This window comes from Penicillium soppii (assembly GCF_028829465.1).
Source record: "Penicillium soppii strain IBT 18220 chromosome Unknown utg000005l, whole genome shotgun sequence".
NCBI lineage: Eukaryota > Fungi > Ascomycota > Eurotiomycetes > Eurotiales > Aspergillaceae > Penicillium > Penicillium soppii.
In genome coordinates, this window is record NW_026643235.1 from 3326189 (window position 1) to 3348474 (window position 22286).

General features: G+C 47.3%; 11 protein-coding genes across 11 annotated transcripts; 6 read left to right on the forward strand and 5 right to left on the reverse strand.

The window, feature by feature from the left end:
* Window positions 1-483: 483 nt before the first annotated feature.
* On the reverse strand, window positions 484-1129 carry N7529_006707 (translation machinery-associated protein 16; the record flags this gene model as incomplete). Its single annotated transcript, XM_057242234.1, has 3 exons — window positions 484-766; window positions 819-903; window positions 955-1129. The coding sequence occupies 3 exons, from the start codon at window positions 1127-1129 to the stop codon at window positions 484-486; spliced, it is 543 nt and encodes a 180-aa protein (XP_057097593.1).
* Window positions 1130-1426: 297 nt separating this feature from the next.
* Window positions 1427-3734, forward strand: N7529_006708 (putative exonuclease; the record flags this gene model as incomplete). The annotated part of the gene is made up of 3 exons (XM_057242235.1): window positions 1427-1439; window positions 1490-1637; window positions 1697-3734. 3 exons carry the CDS (start codon window positions 1427-1429, stop codon window positions 3732-3734), a joined length of 2199 nt encoding a protein of 732 aa, XP_057097594.1.
* A 924-nt stretch (window positions 3735-4658) lies between these two features.
* Window positions 4659-5633, forward strand: N7529_006709 (Fig1 domain-containing protein; the record flags this gene model as incomplete). The annotated part of the gene is made up of 4 exons (XM_057242236.1): window positions 4659-4689; window positions 4756-4824; window positions 4880-5207; window positions 5255-5633. The coding sequence occupies 4 exons, from the start codon at window positions 4659-4661 to the stop codon at window positions 5631-5633; spliced, it is 807 nt and encodes a 268-aa protein (XP_057097595.1).
* A 1598-nt stretch (window positions 5634-7231) lies between these two features.
* On the reverse strand, window positions 7232-9210 carry N7529_006710 (rRNA 2'-O-methyltransferase fibrillarin-like protein; the record flags this gene model as incomplete). Its single annotated transcript, XM_057242237.1, has 5 exons — window positions 7232-8315; window positions 8378-8646; window positions 8702-8883; window positions 8944-8991; window positions 9051-9210. 5 exons carry the CDS (start codon window positions 9208-9210, stop codon window positions 7232-7234), a joined length of 1743 nt encoding a protein of 580 aa, XP_057097596.1.
* Window positions 9211-9387: 177 nt separating this feature from the next.
* N7529_006711 (RING finger domain protein) lies at window positions 9388-10477 on the forward strand (the record flags this gene model as incomplete). The annotated part of the gene is made up of 2 exons (XM_057242238.1): window positions 9388-9592; window positions 9645-10477. The coding sequence occupies 2 exons, from the start codon at window positions 9388-9390 to the stop codon at window positions 10475-10477; spliced, it is 1038 nt and encodes a 345-aa protein (XP_057097597.1).
* A 206-nt stretch (window positions 10478-10683) lies between these two features.
* On the reverse strand, window positions 10684-12410 carry sld2 (the record flags this gene model as incomplete). Its single annotated transcript, XM_057242239.1, has 2 exons — window positions 10684-12182; window positions 12266-12410. The coding sequence occupies 2 exons, from the start codon at window positions 12408-12410 to the stop codon at window positions 10684-10686; spliced, it is 1644 nt and encodes a 547-aa protein (XP_057097598.1).
* Window positions 12411-12679: 269 nt separating this feature from the next.
* N7529_006713 (uncharacterized protein) lies at window positions 12680-14263 on the reverse strand (the record flags this gene model as incomplete). Its single annotated transcript, XM_057242240.1, has 1 exon — window positions 12680-14263. The coding sequence occupies one exon, from the start codon at window positions 14261-14263 to the stop codon at window positions 12680-12682; it is 1584 nt and encodes a 527-aa protein (XP_057097599.1).
* A 463-nt stretch (window positions 14264-14726) lies between these two features.
* Window positions 14727-16265, forward strand: N7529_006714 (NAD(P)/FAD-dependent oxidoreductase; the record flags this gene model as incomplete). Its single annotated transcript, XM_057242241.1, has 4 exons — window positions 14727-14976; window positions 15014-15303; window positions 15359-15929; window positions 15997-16265. 4 exons carry the CDS (start codon window positions 14727-14729, stop codon window positions 16263-16265), a joined length of 1380 nt encoding a protein of 459 aa, XP_057097600.1.
* A 2220-nt stretch (window positions 16266-18485) lies between these two features.
* On the forward strand, window positions 18486-18887 carry N7529_006715 (YjgF-like protein; the record flags this gene model as incomplete). The annotated part of the gene is made up of 1 exon (XM_057242242.1): window positions 18486-18887. The coding sequence occupies one exon, from the start codon at window positions 18486-18488 to the stop codon at window positions 18885-18887; it is 402 nt and encodes a 133-aa protein (XP_057097601.1).
* A 486-nt stretch (window positions 18888-19373) lies between these two features.
* Window positions 19374-20977, forward strand: N7529_006716 (Peptidase S12 Pab87-related C-terminal; the record flags this gene model as incomplete). The annotated part of the gene is made up of 2 exons (XM_057242243.1): window positions 19374-19496; window positions 19544-20977. The coding sequence occupies 2 exons, from the start codon at window positions 19374-19376 to the stop codon at window positions 20975-20977; spliced, it is 1557 nt and encodes a 518-aa protein (XP_057097602.1).
* Window positions 20978-21080: 103 nt separating this feature from the next.
* Window positions 21081-22009, reverse strand: N7529_006717 (histidine phosphatase family protein; the record flags this gene model as incomplete). Its single annotated transcript, XM_057242244.1, has 4 exons — window positions 21081-21304; window positions 21358-21517; window positions 21575-21919; window positions 21974-22009. The coding sequence occupies 4 exons, from the start codon at window positions 22007-22009 to the stop codon at window positions 21081-21083; spliced, it is 765 nt and encodes a 254-aa protein (XP_057097603.1).
* Window positions 22010-22286: the final 277 nt, after the last annotated feature.

The following is a 22286-nucleotide window of genomic DNA, read 5'->3' on the forward strand; positions in this document are numbered from 1 at the left end:
TTCAAATTGGAGGATTGAAGATGGAAGCTTGCGAAAAAGTATCAATGAGCTAACTTGATGATGTTACCGGTGCCAAGACTTTTTTTTTGTTTTTGGCCGATTCTCCGGCCGCAAGATTTACTTCGACATTATTACATACATATGTATTTATGTATATGTAGATACTCATTGCTTTAATTTAGTTATTGAATGAGTTCTAAGTACATATAAATAATGACATAAAAGAGTATCTAAGAATATATCAGCTTGCGGTGACAATTGGTGGCCTAATAAGGTCTGCCATATACCTATTGGGGCGGAACTACTCCGTAAAACCAGACTACTACCTAAAGCACAAGAAATAGTATTGATGAAATGGTATATTGGAAGATATTCGGCTGTACAGAATCTAAAAAAGAATCGATGTACCCACAGTGCGCCAACCCAGTCTTTTTTGGACACCAGACAAAATAAAAGGATAAAAAAAAGATAAAATAATCGTGATCATGACAAGCTCTTGGGAGGGAAGGTAGATGTGAGTTTCTCTCCAGCCTTTGTGAAACGAATGAACTTGATGGAGCTGAGACCAGACCAATGTCCATTCCAGGTCTTCATTCCGGTCAATGCAAATTGATCGCTTAGGTCTGGCATCCAAAGTCCGGTTGTGAATTCTCGGTCTTCGGTCTGCACCCGCTCTTTGAGAGCCTCTTCCCGTTTGCTTGGGGGACGTCCCTTGCGTCGCTCGGACTGGAGCTGTTTGATTTCCTCGGTGTCACGGTCAATGTACCTAACGAATGTAAGTGTTGGATTGGATGAGTTGGTGGGCTGGTGGAACGTACTGAGCGACAAACTCGGTCATTTGTTCAGTTGAGAGGGCTTCCGTATGTTCTTGGATAGCTTCATATATGTATTCAATTCGATCCACTACTCAAGTCAGTTCGCTTGTCTTCGGTCAAAATGCGACATGTGTCTCACTGTATGGTTGTCTTGCCCGGTTCACAGTGTGGTTGTGGCGGGACAATCGATCGTCGCGGGCGCCAGCCTTGCGCAGTCGGTGAGCATCACGGCTGTTTTCGTGCATAATATTAAGACCATCTCCGCGTTTTTTGGAGATGTGCTTAGACACCTTTCCAAGAGAGACTTTAGGCATGGCTGCGTGATATTGATATTCTCACAAAATAATCTCGGTGATAATTTTCTTGGATGCAACGGCAAAATTAGGCGGTGACCCCGAAATCACCGCCTTCCCCACTTGAGGAAAGCGCGTCTGCGCGTCGAGAAGGGGACATTCCGGGGTTATTTACTCCCTCGAATGTTGAATTGGCCTTAAAATTGGACTTACATTGGACTCTTTATTCTTCGGCCTTTTGGTTGTGCAAATATCAATTTATGTTATTGCTTATTGCCTGAATACGAGGACCCGCCTGTGCCTCGAAGGGTGTCCACCATGGGCATTAAAGGTACGTTTCGCTAGGGGGAGACAAATTACTCTGTTGACATGTCAAAATAGGACTTCACGGGCTTCTCAAGTCCATACAGAAACCATGTCATATTAAGAAGTTCAGTGGACAAACCCTCGGTGTGGACGCATATGGATGGCTGCACCGCGGTACAGTCGCTTGTTCCGTGGATCTGGTACTGGACAATCCAACAAGGAAGTATGTTTGCACAGGTATCCTCCCATGAAATGATCACTCACCCCCTTATTCAATCACAGACATATCGAGTTCGTCCTCAATCGAGTCCGGATGCTTTTGTTCTTTGGAGTAAAACCCTACCTTGTCTTTGATGGCGACAATCTTCCCAGCAAGTCAGGCACCGAGCAGGATCGCTACCGCCGACGCCAAGAAAGCAAGGCACTTGGTCTTGAATTACAACGAAAGGGACGAATGCCAGAAGCATACCAGGAATTCCAAAAAGCCGTCGACGTTACACCCTACATGGCCCGGCAGTTGATTGAGGAACTGAAGCAAATGAATGTACAATATGTGGTTGCGCCATATGAAGCAGATGCACAACTTGTGTACCTAGAACAGGAAGGTGACATCGATGGAATCATATCAGAGGATTCTGATTTACTTGTGTTTGGAGCAAAGCGGCTGCTTTCGAAATTGGACCAACATGGGGAATGCATTGAGATTAATCGGGCCGAATTCAGTGCCTGCCGCGAGGTTAGCTTGGTCGGTTGGAGTGATCCAGACTTCAGGACTATGTGCATTTTGAGCGGTTGTGATTACTTGGCGAATATTCCTAAACTGGGCTTGAAGACTGCTTACCGGGTCGTTCGCAAGCACAGGAGCGTGGAAAAAGCTCTGCGTATGCTTCAATTTGAAGGCAACTTTCGTGTTCCGGCCGACTACCTTGCCAACTTCAAGCAAGCAGAGTTGACATTCCTTTACCAGCGGGTCTTCTGCGCCAAAGCCCAAAAGCTGGTGACCTTAACACCACCGGAAGAAGGTGTGGACCTCGAGGAGTTGCCCTTTATTGGTGGCGATTACGAGCCAGAGATTGCTGCTGGTGTTTCTCGGGGCGATCTGGATCCTTCCACCAAGGAACCCATCGTATTGAAACCATTGGCTGCTAGCAAATGGTCTCATGGTATCAACCGCCGCCAGACATTGGGCTCATCGTCTGAGCTGAAACCGCGCAAACCTATCAGCTCATTTTTCACCCCGAAGAGAACCCCGTTGGCCGAACTGGACCCCAACAGTTTGACTCCATCTCCGAGTCAGCAGCGACTCCTTGAGCGCAATGCGAACAACTCTTGGCAAGCCAATGCCGCACCATTCCGTTCCAACTCAGTTCGATCGACGCCTCTTCGGGCATTTTCTGACCAAGGTCTCAGCCCTATGATCAGAAGTGTAGAGCGCTCATCCTTCCTGACCCAAAGTACAAGGCCATCAACTTTGCAGCCAACAAAGAGGCAAAGGCTCTGCTCCGAGACCGAAGGGGATTCTCTACCTGCTTGTTCCCCTGCTCGCAGCCGATTTTTTGCCCTCACTTCCAATCAAGCTAGCCCCAGCGGACAGAAACTGTTCAGGTCTAAACGTTCCCGACAATCAGTGATCGGCGTCTTCTCTGACGAAGATGCAGAAGATATCATGTCCAGTATTCCTGATCCTAGTCTCATACCTGGGCCTACTGAGTCTAGACCTGAAAGCAATCTGGAGGTGGCAGACAAGTCTGGCGAAGTTGGAACTCTCTCCAAATCTAACAACAAGGAAAGTCCGACCGAAGACAACGTCGAGACACCCCGGGATATCACTGAGGCTGCTTCAACAAACTCTCCGGGCTTTGATCGGGCTTTGGAATATCATGTTGACCGACAAAACTCAGAGGTTCTTTCTAAATTCACTTTTCGGTCAGAACCAAAGGCCGAGTTAGCTAGTGCTCCATCGATAGTCCAGATTCCTGTGGTTCAGCCTCGGAGACTTGCAACTCCTTCCACGCCAAAGAGCCCAGCGGCCATCGCTCGGAGCAGCGCTATTCAGCGACGCCTGACGCCGCTCCAGCGTATGGGACACACTGCTCTCAGCCGGTCCCGCAGTCTTAATTTTCCGGCCAAACTCAGGGTCACTCAGCCTGCAGAAACTCAGCCTGCAGAGCGTTCCCCCATGACAAGAGGGTCCTCTCTCGCAGGAACCCAAGGCAGCGAAGATCTGATGGTTCCAGACAGCGACGAGGAAGAGGAGCCTGACACCGGCGTGTCAGCGACTCCATTGGACCTCAAACGGTTCTCGTTCACAGCAAACTAAGATGCATATCTATTGGTTATGGAGCATTGGGACAGGAAAACTGGGGTATGGGATCTGGGGTAAAGCATTGGACCACTGTTGGTTCCACTTTGGCGTGCAACCTGTAATATTTTTTTTCTTCTTGGGATTACTATTGTTTAAAATAGCGTTGGGTAGTTTTTGAAACTTCAGCTTGGAAAGCCTGAACCCCTGAAATTTCCTACCCTATACTCCGTACTCCGTATTCCGTATTGTGCCCAAATACGTAGCAACGGACGGCCCAATATCAAGTGGCTGGTTGAATCGCGTGGCGCCTAAAAGTGGGCCTAACTTTATCAAGATCTGCACTAGTACATATCGGGATTAGATCAGTCTGGATTTGTCCCGTGCCTAGCAGAATTACCTGCAACGGTAGGCGGTCAAATGTGGTTACCGGGGAAGCGGAATAGTAAACAAGAGCCCAGCCTCCTAGATTCCTATACTCTTGCCTCACACCCCAGCCTCCAGAAAGCAGATTGTCAATTTGAAGTGGAATTTTGTGCTAGCTACGATCCCTCCTTTCCCCCCTTCCATTCTTTCTACACATTCCTCTCTTTCATATACTTCCCACCTACTACGGGCGTCAAGTCATATCTCTGACCCAAAATCCACTCTAGGTGCGAGCCGGATTCTAGAATCTCAATCAGTTTGGGCATTCTTCAAACAACTCTCAGCATCGAATAATATCCTGAACGATTTAATTCAACCTCTCATCTCGTCACCCGCATTCTTCACCACATTCCCACCATCTGATACCGATTGCTTGTCAATTCGATCTCACGACAAGACAACGAGTGCGCCACTGGGCGTACAATTGCTCTGAGATTGCATTTGATCGCAGTCACTCCTTCTCGGAGAACGAGAAGCGAGTCAACAAGCGAGTGAAGGAAGTCAACATCCAACAAAATGGCTTCTCCCTTTGCGCAAAAATGGGCCCGTAAGTGACGATGTTGCTGATAGACAAGCAAAACAAGGAATTTCAAATAGCTAACTTTCATTGAAGGGTTCATTCCGATGATCGGGTACCACCATGTGTTGATGATTATTATTGCCGTCGCTATCATCCTATTATGTGAGTGTCTATCCTGTTCATTGATCTTTCTTGGAATGCCACTAACAAATACAAGCACTCCTGTTGGCTGGATGTTCATCGTCATCCCCACAAATGCCTAACATCTTCCTTATCTCTCTATACTACGAAAAGTACAATCCCATCAAGGATCTCGCACAAGTCGACCCAGGCGTTGTCACTGCCCTTTCAAATATCGTTGGTGGCGCAGAGCTGGAAGTCCGCGTAGGATACTTCGGTATCTGTGTTCAACCTGACCGTGGTTCCTTTATCTGCAATGCAAACGCGACGGCATTGGCTGAGATTGTCACTGTGGATCAAGATCCTCTCAACCTGATTTGGGTTGCATCGACGTTTAAAGACGCTGTGGTGTTTCCGTATCTCCTGTGAGTATATGTCTCTTGATAATTGAAACCCACTAACATATGTACAGTATTGTTGCCGTCATTCTCGCATTCTTCTGTTTCATTCTTCTGGCAACGTTTCCCGGCTGGCACGAGGAGATGGATGACACAGGCTCCGAGCGTGAAGTCAAGCCTTTCCCCTCGCGTCCTGTCTCCCAAGCTGCATTGGCCCTCATCTTTGTTTCGTCTGTTTTCGTTCTTGTATCTGTATTATGGCAGCACACGGCATCTGTCGCCGCCAGTACGATAGCCCAAGACATGGGCAATGGAAGTGTCAAGAGTGGCGTGGGTTCTTCCGCCATGGTGCTTGGTTGGTTCGGCTTTGTTCTACTAGTCATTGTGACTGTTGGACTGCTGGTCATGATTTTGAGTATCAGTTTGATCCGCAAACTCACTGATGACGAATAATCGAACATTTTCAACCGTTTCATTTCAACGCCAAAGCAAGAAAAAAACAACTTGCTCTTTCCTTTTCTTTGTTTTTTAACGACCTGCACCTACCTCTTTACCTGCGACATACACCACCCTTATAACGGGACGACACAAATGGGAAATGAATAATATCTACGAGCACACGACACAAGCTCGCAACTCACGGAATGGATGGAAACGGAACACGCGAACTTGGAACATATGATTCCTTGAGGGAATTTTGGGATTTGGTCAATTTGGGATAATTCACGAACATATTAGAGGCCAACGATCCTCGCTTGCTTTCTTCCTTGGGATTTGATGCATATGCTCTCATTACATCTCTTGGGAAACATCATGTCTGGCTATTTTGCTGCTCTGTTGGTATAAGCTATTCTTCTTTTTTTGACATAAAACACAATGATACTATGTCCCATTGTGTACAGACTTTCTACACTGGTGTTGGTTTTGTTTTTTTGAGTGGCTTTATGTTTTATGTTCCAATATCCGGCGTTTGCTTCTCCTGCCTTGTATAAAGTCACCATGGTTTATGGTTCATTGGATTTTACTAAGTTGTATTCACCCTCCTCTTTTTCATGCACACTTGCAAACCGTAACTAGTTTATAGAAAAAATGGCAGAAAATGAGAAACTGTACATTCGTAGCTGAGTTGCTCCTAGATTGATCCATTGTTTTGCAGTACATAAAATGACGATCTGGATTGCAATCTATTGAAATTGGTCTATACTAATGTCTAGATAATTATAGTAGTCTTTATAAATGTAGTGACATATCTCTTTTCGATAACATTAATTGAACTTGTGCTGATCATAATCTTCAATATCTCCAGTATTCTCAACTCTGAGACCTGTCTTCTTCAGATCACCAAATGTAACCAGTGGACAAAGTAGACACCATATGTAGTTCATGAAACACAGATCCCCTCGCCAGCCATACGCGCAGCCCAACCGACGACCCATGCGTTTCGCAGCCCAGAACGGAATTTCGCACTACAACCTTGGAATCAGCGCAGTAAGCCCTATCTATATGCTTCGTTTTTCTCAGATCATTCCATCATTTCCATTGATTCCTTCATCTCTATTAATTCCTTCATCCATACGCATATTACTGACTATACTGTAGCTCCATAAAAATCATAATAATGAAAGGAGCACGCCTCACAAATGGAAGCAGAGACAAAAGATAACTAGATATATTGCTGGGAATGATTGACTTGACTTAGTTTCCACGAACGATTACATGCGCCCATGTGTACCTATTGGAAGCACTGAAACTGAATGCATAATCTGATCGGAGTCGGCTACCGATGCTGACCAGTGAATATAAACACAATGTAAATATGCGTACAATGGGCCAATATCAATGATACAGTTAAAAATAGATCATCCCTCTGCGGTATTCTGCTCGTGAACCGCATATAAGAATGAAAAAGCTCCATGCGCCAAATCTTGATGCAAGCCGAACCCCGGGATAGAAAAAAAAACTCGAAAAAATACAGCAGCATTGCCCACCAGTCCGTGGAACAACCTTTTGGGGGTATTTGCGGGTTTGGAACGTTAAACGCAGCTTGCAGATCAATATTCCATCGAGTAGCCCCCTCTTGCCGCACCTCCACCACCGTGGCTGTCGTGTGGCCCATCATATGAATTGCCGTGATCATCCAGTGACTTGTACTGGTAGTAGTCACCTCGGCCTCGGCCTCCTCTGCCACGACCGCGAGAGTTGTTGCCCCGTCCACGGCCAGCACCTCGGCCACGGGCACGGTGAGCTCCTCTTCCTCGTTGGTTATCATCATACGGCTGGAAGCGGCTCTCACCTCCTCCCCGATAGGAAGTGTGGTGGTTGCCACGGTCATGATGTGAACTTTCATACCCAGTGGTTTGGTTGGGCGCCCAGTTGACATTGTCATCTTGATCATGTTGCAATCGTCTCTTCTGTCCCCTGTTCAAAGTGCGTTCTCCAGCGCGCAAATCTCCTGTGTCTTCAACACGCAGCACAACCTTTTCCCCGATCACCGTTTCAAAGGTAAGGGCCTTGTCAGCCGGAATAGGATGCCAGTTCTGAATCTTTCCTGCATCAATCAGACGAGCACCTTTGCGGACGGCCAATACTACAATGGGCAGCGGGTTCTCCGTGTGGAATGGCTCGGTTGCTGGGATAGGCGCCACGCGGGCCGCCCAAATCTTGTTGTCCAGGTTTCCAGTTCCAGTAACCTTCCAGGTTAGCTTCTTGCCCATACCTCCAATCTTGTCCAGAATAGAGCGGGAAGCTGGGCGTGGAGTGATGAGAATACTGTTAGCCATGTACTTCAGATCATTTGATTCAGCAAGCCCGGGGGGCAGAAGTGGTCCCAGTAAATTCTGTGTCATGCTGTTCGACACCTCCTGGGTAACCAAGTAACCTGTGTAGAAGACGATACGCTTGATTTGCAACCGCCCATTTCGACTCTTGCTCGCATTCAGGGCAGGGTTACGCAATGCAAGATTATGGGCATTCACCATGCGCTGAACCTCAGCAGTCTCCGTTACGGGGTCAAGGTATGTGGAGCCCTCATTTACCTGAATGACTTCTGCAAGAAGAGGCGGCCGTGTGGTAGGAGCAGTTCCCATCTGAAGCTTTCTGTTGAGATCCTCGAAGAAGTCCCGGAAGCCTTTCACACTGGTAGTAGTTTAGTACCCAATAACCCGGACATATGTGAATTCTTTCCTCATGAGACTCACTGCTTCACACGGTCCTCGTACACGCGAATTTCTTCGGCCTGTTCGTAAGTGAGAACCAAATCTTCAAGGAAGCTTTGCTTAAAGTTCATTGTAGTTGCGAATCGTTGGCCATTCGGCCCAACTTCTGGTTTGAGACCAATGAGGTCAAATTCAAGCTTTTGGCTTGCGATCATACGCTTGATGATGTCCGAAAAGGCAGCTTCACTGCGACCAGTCAAAAGAACCGTCAGGGCATCTTTCTGCTCCATGCTCATCCTAACCAAACGAAGCTTTGAGAGAGTCAGTTGATTAACTTCAAGGTGCAAGATATATCTGAGGCCCCACAATTTGTTCATTCCACCAGCCTTCCCACGCAAGAGGCTCTTCTACCTCCAGACCCTTTCCTGTCGAACGGAGAATATTGGGGTCGTGCCACCACCCTCCAGTTGCGAAGCTTTCATTCGTTTGAAGGAAGCCGACTGAGGATCCATGCCATATTTGTGGGTTTGGCAAGGGGCTAAGAAATACTGAAAAGCGCCAGTGTTAGTCTCAAAAATTAGAGTCATTCGAAACCTGTAGATTCTCACAGGTGTTGTCGAAATCGTAGACGTGAATTGCGCGAATGTGGGGAATAGCTAAGATTTGCAATTGTCAGAAGAGTTCGAGTGATTATATGGGGCAACTCAGGTCTCACCAGGGAGCTCCTTGTTTATGATAGACCAGCGACGCAGAGAAGTGATGGTGCGCGGCGGCCGATTAGAGGCGTGCATACCGCTTCCTGTGTTGTAAGACATATTGGAACCAGATCCTAAGCGCGCGAGTTTTTCTGAAATGACAGCTTTGGCAGATCGCATGCTATCAGTACAATTTGAAAACACCACTTAGCACATATTAGAAGGGAAGAAGCGCAAAAGAAGAAAGCGCGGTGACGTTGGCCGCAGAAAAAGATGCGCTCGGGGAAGTTTTGCCGCCCGCCTAGAACGTGACTCTGGAATCAACCCCCCTTCTTCTGTGGTATTTTGTATGCCTGTATGGATGATGTCGATTTGCGACAGAAAATCCTCCAGCGTACCCTTCAGGAGGTAGCTGATGAGGAAAAACAAGCAGTCGCTAATCCTTGTGTTATTTGCCTTGACACTATCACCGAGCCATGTGTGGCACAGCCATGTCATCATGCCAACTTCGACTTCCTCTGCCTTGTTAGCTGGCTAGAGCAACAGCAGAAATGCCCTCTATGTGAGACTGACTGCACATTTTGAAGACTTTCGTTTTACTGACGGCACAACAGGCAAAGTCGACCTGACAGCCGTTCAATACGAACTCAAAGCCCCGCAAGGTCCAAAGCTATACAAGCTCCTACCCCCGAGCGCAACACCTCCCGCAGTTCCATCTGTAATTCGGTCACAGAGAGGCTCTCGAAATGGCCCACGAGGAGCAAGACGTCCGCCAGGCCCGCCGCAACCACCGCCAGACGATCCACTCCAGCGCCGGCGCGACGTCTATCGCAACCAAACATACTCTATGAGAGTCGGATCCAATCGCCTGTCTCAATATCGAGAACTGACACCAGAGCTTTTCAATCGCGATGAGGAGCTTGTCTCGCGTGCTCGGAAGTGGATTCGCCGTGAACTACGAGTCTTTGCTTTCTTGAATCCAGAGATGGAGGAAGAGCAGCGCATACCCCAGCAGGTCTCCCGACCTGGGACCCAACGGCTGGAGAACCGCAGGGCAAATAATGCCGAGTTCCTTCTTGAATATGTGATTGCTATCTTGCGGACAGTGGATCTCAAAGGCAGTGCAGGACAAGCGGAGGAGCTCTTGCGCGATTTCATCGGACGAGAGAATGCCTGTCTTTTCCTCCACGAGTTACAGGCATGGCTGAGAAGTCCATACAATTCTTTGGTAGACTGGGATCGTCATGTTCAGTACCCGAATGGTCTGCAGAGCACATCCGATAGAGAACCTAGAGATGCACATCGTTCGGATCGTAGACCGAACCCTACACAAAACCGCGGCAGGGGGCAGGCATCCCGACGACCTTCTTATAGGCCCCGATCTGATGATCCAGAGGGTCGCTCTCAGCGGCTGCAGCAGGCTCAGCAACGATATCATCCATATTGAAGCCACATACTTTTTGACCACTTGCTATATATCCCCCATCAGTGACTCCTAGGTAAATATCAGATAGAGATAGATCGACAAACAACACAATTAGATTCTTTAGAATTCTGACACGCTATGAATAATCCCCCAATAAATGCTTGCTCCTTATGCTAAAATCCAATGCAGTCATGACATCGTAAAAGACAAAAAGGGTTGCCTCGTACTTATCTCCGACGAAAGCGTCCCCCTCTGCCCCGAGAAGAACCACCTCCCCTGTTGATACTCAATGACCGATAATTCGCATGGGTCAGAGGGTTTACCTTCCGAGCAGGAGGCTTCTTCTCTGTAGCCTCTGCAGTCTTGGGGGGTTTACCCAGAGGTGCTTGCTCCTTTGGTTTTGCAGCAGACGCAGCAGACAATGAAACGGCTTCCTTGATCCTCTCCGAGAAGCTTTTCGGTTTGGCAGCAGGCTTAGAATTGCCCCCGAACTCAGGATCATCATCCGAGTCCCCATCGAATTCTGCCTCGGTATCAAGTTCGGGATCCGACATGGTGTGGGCGTCTTCCGCACGCTCAATATCACTCGGAACATCGTCCCATCCATCATCGGCAGCTGGTGCGTGTTGCGTCTCTGGAACTGCAGCGAGCTCATCATCGCTTCCCGAGTCTTCCACATCGGGTGTGGTTGCTTTTGGCTTAGGTTGATGGAAAACCGGCCTCATAATCACTTTTCGAGTCGTCCGCTTTTGGCCCTTCTTCTTGTACTTGCGGTTCACATCTGGGTTTTGACTATCCTCGACTTGGATTTTGGAGGCTTCTTCTGCTTCCGCCTCTTCCTCCATCTCACGCATCACATCCCAGTCGTCATCCATACGATCCTCTTCCATATCCCGCAGGCCTTGAACCAAATGTGATAATCCTTTGCTAGCGAATTGTTGCGGTTTGCGTGAAACCATGGGACTGAGTCCGGAGCCACCAGGCCTTGCACTGGGTGGAGGGTAACGACCGGAATTGGAGCGACGTAGAAAAGATGGCGTCCCCGACTGAGCCATCGGCGGGGAGATCTGAGGCCCACCCTGGGTCTCGTGCTTTTGTGCCTCCTCGTTATCTTCTGCTTCAACCATGGCCGCATATCGCATTGTTGTAGGTGTCGCGAATAGATTTGCAAGATAGAACTGCTTCGTCTCGGATGCGGGCGTTCGTGCAAGCCTAGGGGTTTCCTGTCCTGGCTCTTCTTCTGGGATCTCGGGAATGGATTCCACAGGCCTCCTCTTGGAGGGAGTTCGGAACGCCGCAGCTAGGTTGTTGGTTTGTCTCTTCGCAGCAGGTGTGTCGCGACTTCCCCCGGATTCAGAAAGCATGTCGAACAATCCTAAAGTCTTCCCATCGCGCTGCGGAGTTGGTCCAATCGCAGCCTTCAAAGGCGATGGTGCAGGTTGTGCTTGTTTGTGCGTAGTAGGGCTGAAGAGCCTGCGAAGGGTTGATGGCGAGTCGTACGGATCGACTTGTGCGGGATGGTTCCTAGTGCGATTGTTGGAAGGAGTCGCAAAAAGGCCCTTAGAAGATTTGCGCGGTGTGGATTGTTGATATGCGTCTTGACCTGGGGGTGATGCATGCTTCCGCTTTTTGGTGTGACTGTCGGATGTCTCATGTGCGCGGTTTTCACGTCGGCTCAGAGATGACTCGAGAGCCTTAAGGCGACCATATTCTTTGTATTTCGCGGCTAAATTGTTTCCAGTGAGAGTACCAGTTAGTTTTTGTGACTTGTAAATGAGCACCGTCCCGTAATTCCAGGACTCGACCTACCGATTTCCGCGTTTTGTTTGATATCATCACGTCCAGCCTTCTTGCCACCATTAGATGAAGCGAACGCTTTCTCCCAAACTTTCAACTCGGCGCGAACATTAACAGCCTGAGCAGCAACCTCCACACTAGAGGCGAGAGCATCCATTATCGCATGTTCATGGGAGAAGCGTGTGGAAATTTGATCCGCGCGACGCGACTTAATTAACGCGACGTCACGCGTCATATGATTGGACGATGGGTAGCCCTAGATGTTCCCCGTAACCCGTCTACGGAATAACTAGATATTCATATTCAAATGAAGTCTGAGGTTTCTTATAATGTTCTATCTACCTTCGAACTCGAAATGCGAGCAGAGTAAGAAGTATGCAAAGAAAATTCAGTTGCTAATAATATCCAAAGCACCTGGGCAAATATTCAAGACCCCCCTTCCCCTTCCAGTTGGGCAGCGCGAAATACCTCACCTAAGGCACGATCAGTCCTCATGTATGTTCCTTTGGTAAACCAAAAGGCAATTGCAATCAGCAACATCGCCCCAAATACTGCGATAGCCCAATTCATTGTCGCAACAGTTGGAGATGGTGACCCAGGAAAGAGAAAAAAGACTGTTGTAACACAGCAGTAAATCAATCCGACCCAGTTGATAACGGGGCGCAATCTCCCAAGAGAAAATGTCCCCCTTGGAACATCAGACATTCCAAAAATCACAACTGCAAATATCGGCAGTGCATATGATATAGTCAAGGCAATCGTGGAGACACTGACCACAGCTTCAACAGCCGCCTCTGTAAAGAAGTATAAAACACCCACCAAGGAAATTATAGCACCTTGGGCCCAAAGAGCCCGAGCGGGAACTTTCCAGTAGGCATCAACATGCGTCAAATAGTGGCTGAACGGAAGGCCTCCATCACGTGCAAATCCCCATGTCAACCGAGACGCAGTTGTTGTAATGCTGACACCTTGACCTAGTCCGTTGAATATGAAAATGCTAAAAAGCGCAACCGTCCCTTGGGGCCCGACAGTTTGTCTGACAAGTTCTAAGAAAGGAAGTCCAGACGCGGGGTTCAACACCATCTTCAAGTTTTGAATACAAAAAAGACAAACCACCATAAACAAACCACCGGAGACTGCACCGGAGATGATTGACATCCAAAGAACTCGCGGGCCATTTCTCTGTGGCGATGGTAACTCTTCGATCAAGTGAATCACCGCATCAAAAGCAGTCAGGCCATAGGCAGATTGCACAAGGCCTATAAACCAAACGACACCATCACTCCATGCAGTGTCGTTGATCCAATGCCCGAAAACAAAAGAGGGTGGTTGAAAGAATAGATCGGCCTTCACACCTACAGCGATAAGGATGGCGAGAGAGAAAAGAACGAACTCTCCTCCAAACCAAGCACCAACAAAATTGTTGAACCACCGAAGAATCCAATCTTTGCGACATGCAATGACGTTTGAAAAAGTCATTAAGATGGTGATGGCGAGATAAATAACGAATTTTAACCACCCTGGGCTGGTTTCAGTCCAGCTCTCTTGCGAGACTGTCCTCACCCCCAAGATGATCTCCGTCATGAAAGCATTTTGGGATGCGGAGAGTGTCCACCAGCCGAAGACGTTGATCCAGGCACAGGAGTATGAAACGAATCGACCAAGTGAGGATTTCCAGAGACGGGAAACCCAGTAGGCCTGTCCCAATGCTGTTGGCATGCTACTGCATAGCTCTCCCAGGGAAAGAGCGACACAAAGATTGCAGAGGGTGACAAGTAGAAGGCCGTAGAGGATGGTGATAGGTCCTCCGTTCGTCAGCCCATTGGAGAGATCGACTGCAAAAGTAGCCCATGTTCCGAGGACACTAAATGAGAGCGCAAGCATGCTCCATGGACTGAACTTTCGGGAAAGACTTTGGACATGGCCAATTGTTCCGAGGCCTTCAGCGTCCTGGGTAACCATATCGCTTGAACCACCCTTTTCCATACTTGGAGACTTGGGTTCATCCATTGCGAAGGTGTAGATATAAAAAGTGGTTGGAAGTAAACAGACCAAATCAGAATTTAAGGATGACCCATTTCGTTGACTTTGGGGGAGTATTTGTAGATTGAGCTACTCTGGATTTTGCATGGCTCAAAAGTCGATATCTCGAGTCCTCGCCTAGCTAGATAGAAATGTGGAACCTGGGATAACCATGAATATGGTTGTGATCGGGAGATAATTTCATATTACGTTATTTTGGACAACAAAATTGCCTGATTTGGCCAAAAGTTCGACCAAAAAGGGTTGAGCGCAAAGGAAACTTTGGTGGCTCGAATCTTATCACCCACGCGGAGGCACTAAGTCAAATTGGGCAACTAAATGGACCATAAATAACCGAAAAGAACTTCACTTCTGCGACTATAAATTTGATGCATGTTATCTCTCTTGAAATCCAACATATTTTCTATCAACCACCAACTCGGGTTTGAGAATGACCGCCATACCACCTAAACACAGCTTGACCTCCTGGTGGCGAACTCAATTGCACCAACTTGATGACTACATTTCATCCGAGCTTGTGCCAACAGAGTCCGACGTTGTCATTGTTGGAGCCGGAATATCTGGCGCATCAGTTGCTCATCACCTCCTCAAACAGCATCAAGACCCCTCGAAAATTACCATACTTGAGGCTCGTCAAGCATGCTCTGGTGCAACGGGTCGAAATGGCAAGTCATTATCGCGTTTTTCAGAACTATCGATTCTAACAAAACATTCTAGGTGGTCACCTGAAACCAGATCCGTACAGCTTCACTAGTGAGCTTGCTGCAGAGTATGGCCCGGAAGCTGCGGAAGAGGTTGCGAAGTTTGAGCGCTCCCATGTTGATGAAATTACCAATCTGGTAAAAAGTGAGAAAATTGACTGTGACTTTGTGGTGACAAAAGCCATCGATGTTCAACTAAACGCCAAAGAATGCAAAAAGGTCAAGACAAGATTTGATTCGTTGCCTGGTCTTGGGATAAAGTCCGCTGAAACCGTGAGCTTCACCGATAAAGGCGAAGCAGAAAAGGTAGGCCTTCAATACTCTTATGTTTTTGATACAAATAACTGATTCGGGCTTCCAGCGATCTCATGTCAAAGGCGCACAAGGCTGCTTTAGCTATGTGGCAGGCCATATGTGGCCGTACAAATTAGTGTTACACATTTTGGGTCGTTGTGTGGAACAAGGCATCAAATTATACACTAACACCGCTGTGCAATCTGTCTCATCGGAAAAGGACGCTTCAGGCCGATGGACTGTTGATACAACTCGGGGTGCTATCACAACGAAACATGTCATCTTTGCCACCAATGCATACACCTCCGGAGTCCTTCCTATGTACACGAACAAGATTGTTCCGGTGCGAGGTGTTTGCTGCAGAATTGTTCCAACCCGCCCAGTCAAAAGGCTTCTTGAAACATACACTCTCAGGTGGTCATGGAGCGAGTTTGACTATCTTATTCCCCGTGAAGATGGCAGCATTATTGTCGGCGGTGCTTGGAGTAAATACCACCAGAACACAAACGATTGGTATAACAATGTCAACGACAATGGAATAATCGAATCTACCAGAGAGTACTTTGACGGCTACATGCAACGGAACTTTCATGGCTGGGAGAATAGCGGCGCATATGTAGATCAAATCTGGACTGGAAGTGAGTCAACACCACCTTTTACTTATCTAATTTTTAAAAGCATGATGCTGACTTGAAATCCGACCAGTCATGGGCTATTCAACCGATTCTCTGCCTCATATTGGACAGGTACCAGGCAAGCAAGGTCAGTTCATAATGGCCGGGTTCACCGGACACGGAATGCCGCAGGCATGGCTTTCCGGTAAGGGTATAGCTGCGATGGTCTCGGAAGGAATTCCGTTCGCACAATCTGGGATCCCAAGAATCTTTGAGACCACCCAAGCTCGTCTTGAGAGTAACAGAAACGATATCTTCGATATCATGGGGGAGATCAGCAAGCCAGTTGCACGGTTGTAGTTATCGCGGCTCTCAGTTTGGTCATTGTGTTAGCTAAGGAAAAATAAATTTGTGCTTATCTTCAACCACACCCTGTTTAGAGTGCAATAGTAGATTATCTTGAGGACCCAGTTTATCAATTAGGACATGATTAGCCTAATACGGCATTTTCCAAGGCCTCACCGGTGATAAGACCGAGGGGAAGATCCCCCGCAATTATAGTTTCCTGCCGGCTCCTCGGTTATTCCTGGACACGGTATTCAAATTCAACGGCTTTTCACTTTTAATCCTGATTGAACTATGACGCGATGAAAATTTTCAAGATATGCCCAACAAACGTGAGCGAACTGTCCACGGCTCATGTTGGCCATGCAAACACCGCCGTGTGAAGTGTGATCTCGAGAAGCCCGTATGCCAAAGATGTCTCTCGTCCGGGGCAAAGTGTTCTTATGACAAGCTTCTGATAAGATGGAAAAAGCCCCGACCTAATAAGGAAACCACAATTATACATCAGTCACCAGATTTAAGCCTCAATACGTACCTCAAAGACACAACTCTGGGGGCTGGTGATGTGAAGGCCATCGAGTATTTTAAAGTTGCTTTATGGCCTCTTTTCACCACGGCCGTTAATCCTTGCCCACCCCCAATTTCTTCAGCCATGAAATGCCAACCGCTGCTTCTGGCATTGTGTGAGCTAGCTGACGCGCACCGCATACCCCAAGACGGAATTTGGGGTGTCAAGGAAAATGTGCAGTTCGTCAAACGCATGAGCTGCTTGGCATCTGTCAGAGAAGAGCTTTCGCGCAACAATTTTGATCAGAGTTCTCTTTCTCCTCTCTTGGTCGCCGTGTTTCTCCTTTATTTTTTAGACGGCTTCATTGAATGCGGACATCAATCCGCCTCAACGGCCAGTCACCACGTTGGAATTCGAGCAATAGTCAATCATCTCGGTGGTTTCATGACGCTGATAAAAATGGGCCAGAAGGATATCAATATGCTTTTGTCGGAATTTGCATCAACAGACTTGACAAGGGCACTATTAGACGACAGACCTCCTTGCTTTCCAGCTGAAATTTGGACGCAGATAGAGCATGGGACAGTGTGGTGGGAACAAGAAACCTATAATGGCACTACACTAGCATCGGTGTTCAAAATAATTGCGGAGATGGCTTTCTATCGCCATCAAGTCAAAGAAGATGGTCTTGGACCCGCATCGATCGAAGTGATACAAGATTTTGAACAATCTCTACAACCGTCATTCTTGCTTCTCAATTTTAACCACGTCAACTTTCCGGATAATTACACAACACATGGATCCATGCTCGAGTTGAGAATGCAATCCGATTCATTCACGCGCGCCTTCCAACATAGTGCTCTAATCTACCTCTACCGAGCGATTGGTGGTCTTCCACCGCGGCATTGCCTGGTGCAACAGCATGTTCAATCATGCATGGAATGCATTAAGAGTATATCGCCCATCTCAAAAGCACATAACTGTATAGTATTTCCTTTGTATGTCATGGGCGCCCATACTTTTCTGAAAGAGCAACAAGAGTTTGTCTTGGAGCGACTTTGTCTCATACACCGATGTCTGCGCTTCAATTCTGTACTCTTGGTCCGTATAGCGTTAGAAGATCTTTGGACCTCACCTCGACATAATGGAGATTGGTGGGATATGTTCAAATCTTTGGGCGAGGATGTACTAGTGATCTAGTGCTTATTTATCCACATTCAAAATCCAAATGGTCATTGAGGTGGATAAGCCTGTACAGCTGCCGTTAGGTTCAGGTTCACTCACTTTGGTTTAGCATGACCTGCAAGCCTGCTCAACAATGCTGGTCTATTCTCACTTTGGCAAGTAAATGGCCAGTCTGAACATTGACATGAGCTAGATTCTTTCCAGTAAACCAGAATCTCTCATCTCCGGGTGCCGTTCTGTTTGGCCTCGATATTATCCTCATTTGGAAATTTCCAAGACCATACACGCCGACCCCTCATTTACTAAATTAGTATAGGCATAGCAAGTTTTATTCCATTTATTCGAGTAAAGATACATTCCATATAGCTGCGAATCACCTTCTCGGAGGCGTGCGATAATTATATGTAAATACCACACCCCCAGCCGTGAAGGTCTATATACAGCAGCTTTTCAATAATTTTATTTTCTTTCAAAGTACAGAGTGATCATATACCTTAGCCCAAAAACATCTCCAACGGCACCTACCACCCCTCACCTCCACCATGTCAGACCTGCGATACACCAACTACCCTGGCACTGAAGCCAATTCAAAGGACTTCCATTATTCCCAAGCTGTCAAAATCGGTAACACCATCAAAACCTCCGGCCAAGGTGGCTGGGATATTCACGGAAAAATCACCCCCGACATTCATGCGCAAGTTTCAACTGCCTTTCAAAACGTCGAAAATGCTCTAAAGTCAGTCGACAGTCGATTGTCATGGCAAAATGTGTACGCCGTCCGCAGTTACCATACCAATGTCACCGAAACATTTGATATCGTGACCTCGAACTTCAAGCACACCCTCCCTAATCACCGGCCTATTTGGACTTGTGTAGAGATTGCGAAACTGGGGATTGAAGGCATGGTTATTGAAATCGAGGTCGAGGCATTCTATCCGTTCTAGGAAATCTGCCTCTTACATATCAACTATGTTTTAGAGTAGGAGACAAGAAGAGACACACTTGAACAGAAGCCGGTAAAAAATCGTAAATATAGAGAGCATATAGAAACAAGGCATAAATGCGAGACTCAAAAGTATCGTCAGATTTTCTAGACGGAATGTACTCAAACTTCCATTGCGGTTTGTATAAAGGTACAACTCAACGCTTCAAACCTTGATCGACTTTAACAGCGTGAAAATATACTTGTTCAAAGTACTAGCGAGGCTCGGCTACACCGGATTTATGGACTTCCCAATTGAAATTGAAAGATCCTCCGCCTAGAGCTGCCTATCAAGCTGACATATTGTAGACTCGTAAGCTTACTCGCTGCTTACCCCTTAAATACAAGTGCGGGGTTATTTATGATGGTTCTCCTTTTTTTTTTGTTTCAATTGTAGATTGACAGCTTAGTTTCAAGTTGTTCCACTGGAACTATAAATTTTTTCACCATGTCATACGGGGGTTCATTTTTTGACGGCGAGTTTGACGCACTTGTCAAAGAGGAATTGGAAAAATGGAAGATTCCGGGTTTGAGCATCTCAATCATTCAAAGCTCACACATTTACGCTAAGGTCGACCCTAAACTTGAACTTGATAGTTTAATACTTACTCAAGATAGGCATATGGAATGGCAGAATTGCCGAACAACACCAGAGATCACCCAGCACGAGAGATGACAACCGACGCCTTGTTCGCAACATGCAGCACAACCAAGGCGTTTACAAGTGCTGCAACCTCAATAGCGATTCAGGATAGCCAATCTACCGAGTCCCCCATTCACTGGAGCACACCGTTGGCCTCACTGATGCCAGAAGATTTTGTTCTTGATGACGGCTATGCCACCAAGAATATAACTCTAGAAGATGCTCTTTCGCATCGCACCGGAATGCCAGAACACAATTGGACCTTGGCACTTTTCTCAAAGAAGGACCACACACCGGGCTCGATGGTTCGCGCCATGCGACATATGCCTCTGGCAACACCACTGCGCACCAAATATCATTACAGCAATCATATGTACATTGCCGTTTCACACGCACTGGAGCAGCATACTGGGGGCTCACTGGGAACCTTCATGAAGAAGCGCATCTGGGAGCCTCTCGATATGACTGAGACATACTTCGGAATAGCCGAGGCTAGGAAAGATCCATCAAGTAAGGCAAAACTTGTTCCGGGATATGACTGGTATCCAGGAAAGGAGGGCGGAAGTTTCATTCCAAGGCCATATCAGGACTGGCCAGCCAACAGCGGGGCCGGGACTATAATAAGTAACGTTCTCGATTACGCTCGATGGGTGAGGGAGCTCATCGAGAGGGAAGGCCCTTTAAAAGGACACGAAACTGTGATAGATCCGCGAACAATCTCCTTTGAAAATGACGATCTTAGCTTTCCTGCCCCGTTTCATTTATACGCGTTGGGGTGGATGGTGGACAGCTACCGAGGCCAGTACCTTTATAGCCACGGCGGTGGTTGGCCCGGGTACGCATCCTGGGTGGCGTTTGTTCCTAGCAAAAGCTTTGGATGTGTTGTCATGGGAAATTCTTCTTCGGCGCGATATGCTGCATTCAAATTGGTCACATATCTGCTTGATAAACATCTTGATCTACCCGTTGATCCCGCTTATCAAGAGCAGATTGCAGCTTGTTCGCCGAGGCACGCCAGGGAGTGGCATGAACGGCTCGAAAATGAAAACCCGAATATATCAAAACAACGCTTGTTCCCTCAGTTGTCTGATCCACCACTTCCGCACTCCCTACCCCTGTCGAAGTATGCTGGAATATACAAACATCCGACGCAAACGAAACTGACTCTCATCATTGACTCGGAGTCTTTGACTGCTGATTTGCGCGATCGAATCATTCCATGTGAACTTTGTCTCGACCATATAAGTGGGGAATACTTTGTTGGCAGATTTCATAGTGAAGGACACAACTTGACGCCACCTTTCCTGGTTGAATTCCACTTGGACTGTGCGGGCGTGACAAAGATTGGTCTCGATTTGGAGCCTGAGATGAAAGGGGAAAAGATCTGGTTTGAGCGCTGCGAATCCTAGCTCTACGAAGTGGAACATCTCTATTTGATGCTATCTATTCTGAGAAATTGCATATAACACGTAAGCGTACACCTTTAATGATAAACGATCAGCCTTGCAAATGTCAGTAATTTCCGTCTATTGTTCTTTCAGGCACCGCATATCCTTGGTTGGCCCAGCCCTGCAAGCCTGCCAAGCGAAGTGATATTTGGTCTTCGTGGCTTGGCTGAGCGCCGGTCTTACCACGTCGCAAACGTGACTCCGACGTCTCCAGTAGAGGCAGGTCCTCATCAATTTTGGCGGCATCGAATTCGTAGGTGCGGTATTCCGCATTGCGCCAGCCGGTTGCTATAATATTGAAGTCAGTCGACCGAAATTACGTCTTCAAGTGCCATATATACCTTCATATTGACAACAGTTCTCCCAATCTTCGGTCAAAAAATGCATGAGCCCCCCATGCGCGACAACCACAATTTCTTTCTCGGGCCTTGCTTTCAACCAAAGCCTTGCTGCGCGAGCTCGAGCCGAGACTGCCTCTCTTCCGGGATCGTATCGACCAGTCTATTAATGTGTCAGTTAGTCGAGTCGATTGGTTATTATTGAAGGCCGTCTCCTTGCCTTTCGGTTCCAATTGTCGGGGACAAGGTCGAAATCTAGTGATACACTGCTATGTTCAAATTCTTTGCGCAGGCTTGCAACGTTGCTGCCAATGTCACATGGGAAGTCGCTGGTTTCTTGAAGATCCGCGTTCAAAATCAACTTCAGGTCCTTTTTTTTCTCAAATACAGGAGCGAATCCCTCCAAGGCTGTTCGAATTGTTCGCCGCAGTGGTGATGCAACGACCAATTCAACTGTAGAATGGTAAGGGAAATCCTCGCGTAGAGTTTTACATTGCGTCTTTCCTTTTTCGGTAATTTGAGGGTCGGTGATATTCCAGTTTTCTCGTCCCAAATTATGGACACCCTAGATGGGGTGAGCAGTGTGTCGGAAAGCTTCAAGATCAATTCGTAAGCGTACCTCGACGTGCCGAACGAGATGAATCTTGGGTGGCATTTTAAGACTTGGGGATGTGAGGATTGAAGAAATGACGAATGGGAGAGAATACCACGCGGCTTTATGTGTTCTATTCGGCTCTAGAGCCGACTTCTGGAACCTGCTTGTTGTGGATCAGGCCTTTAGTTATGACTCCACCCAAGCGCATAAATATCGATTGCTCTCGAAAAGTCGTGATAATATTTTCCCAGCGTTGTGACGGTGTTGATTCAGTATGTACGAGGCAGTTGACCTTTTGAGCCTCGAGAATCCTCAATTGCATTTCATTCTTAGATTT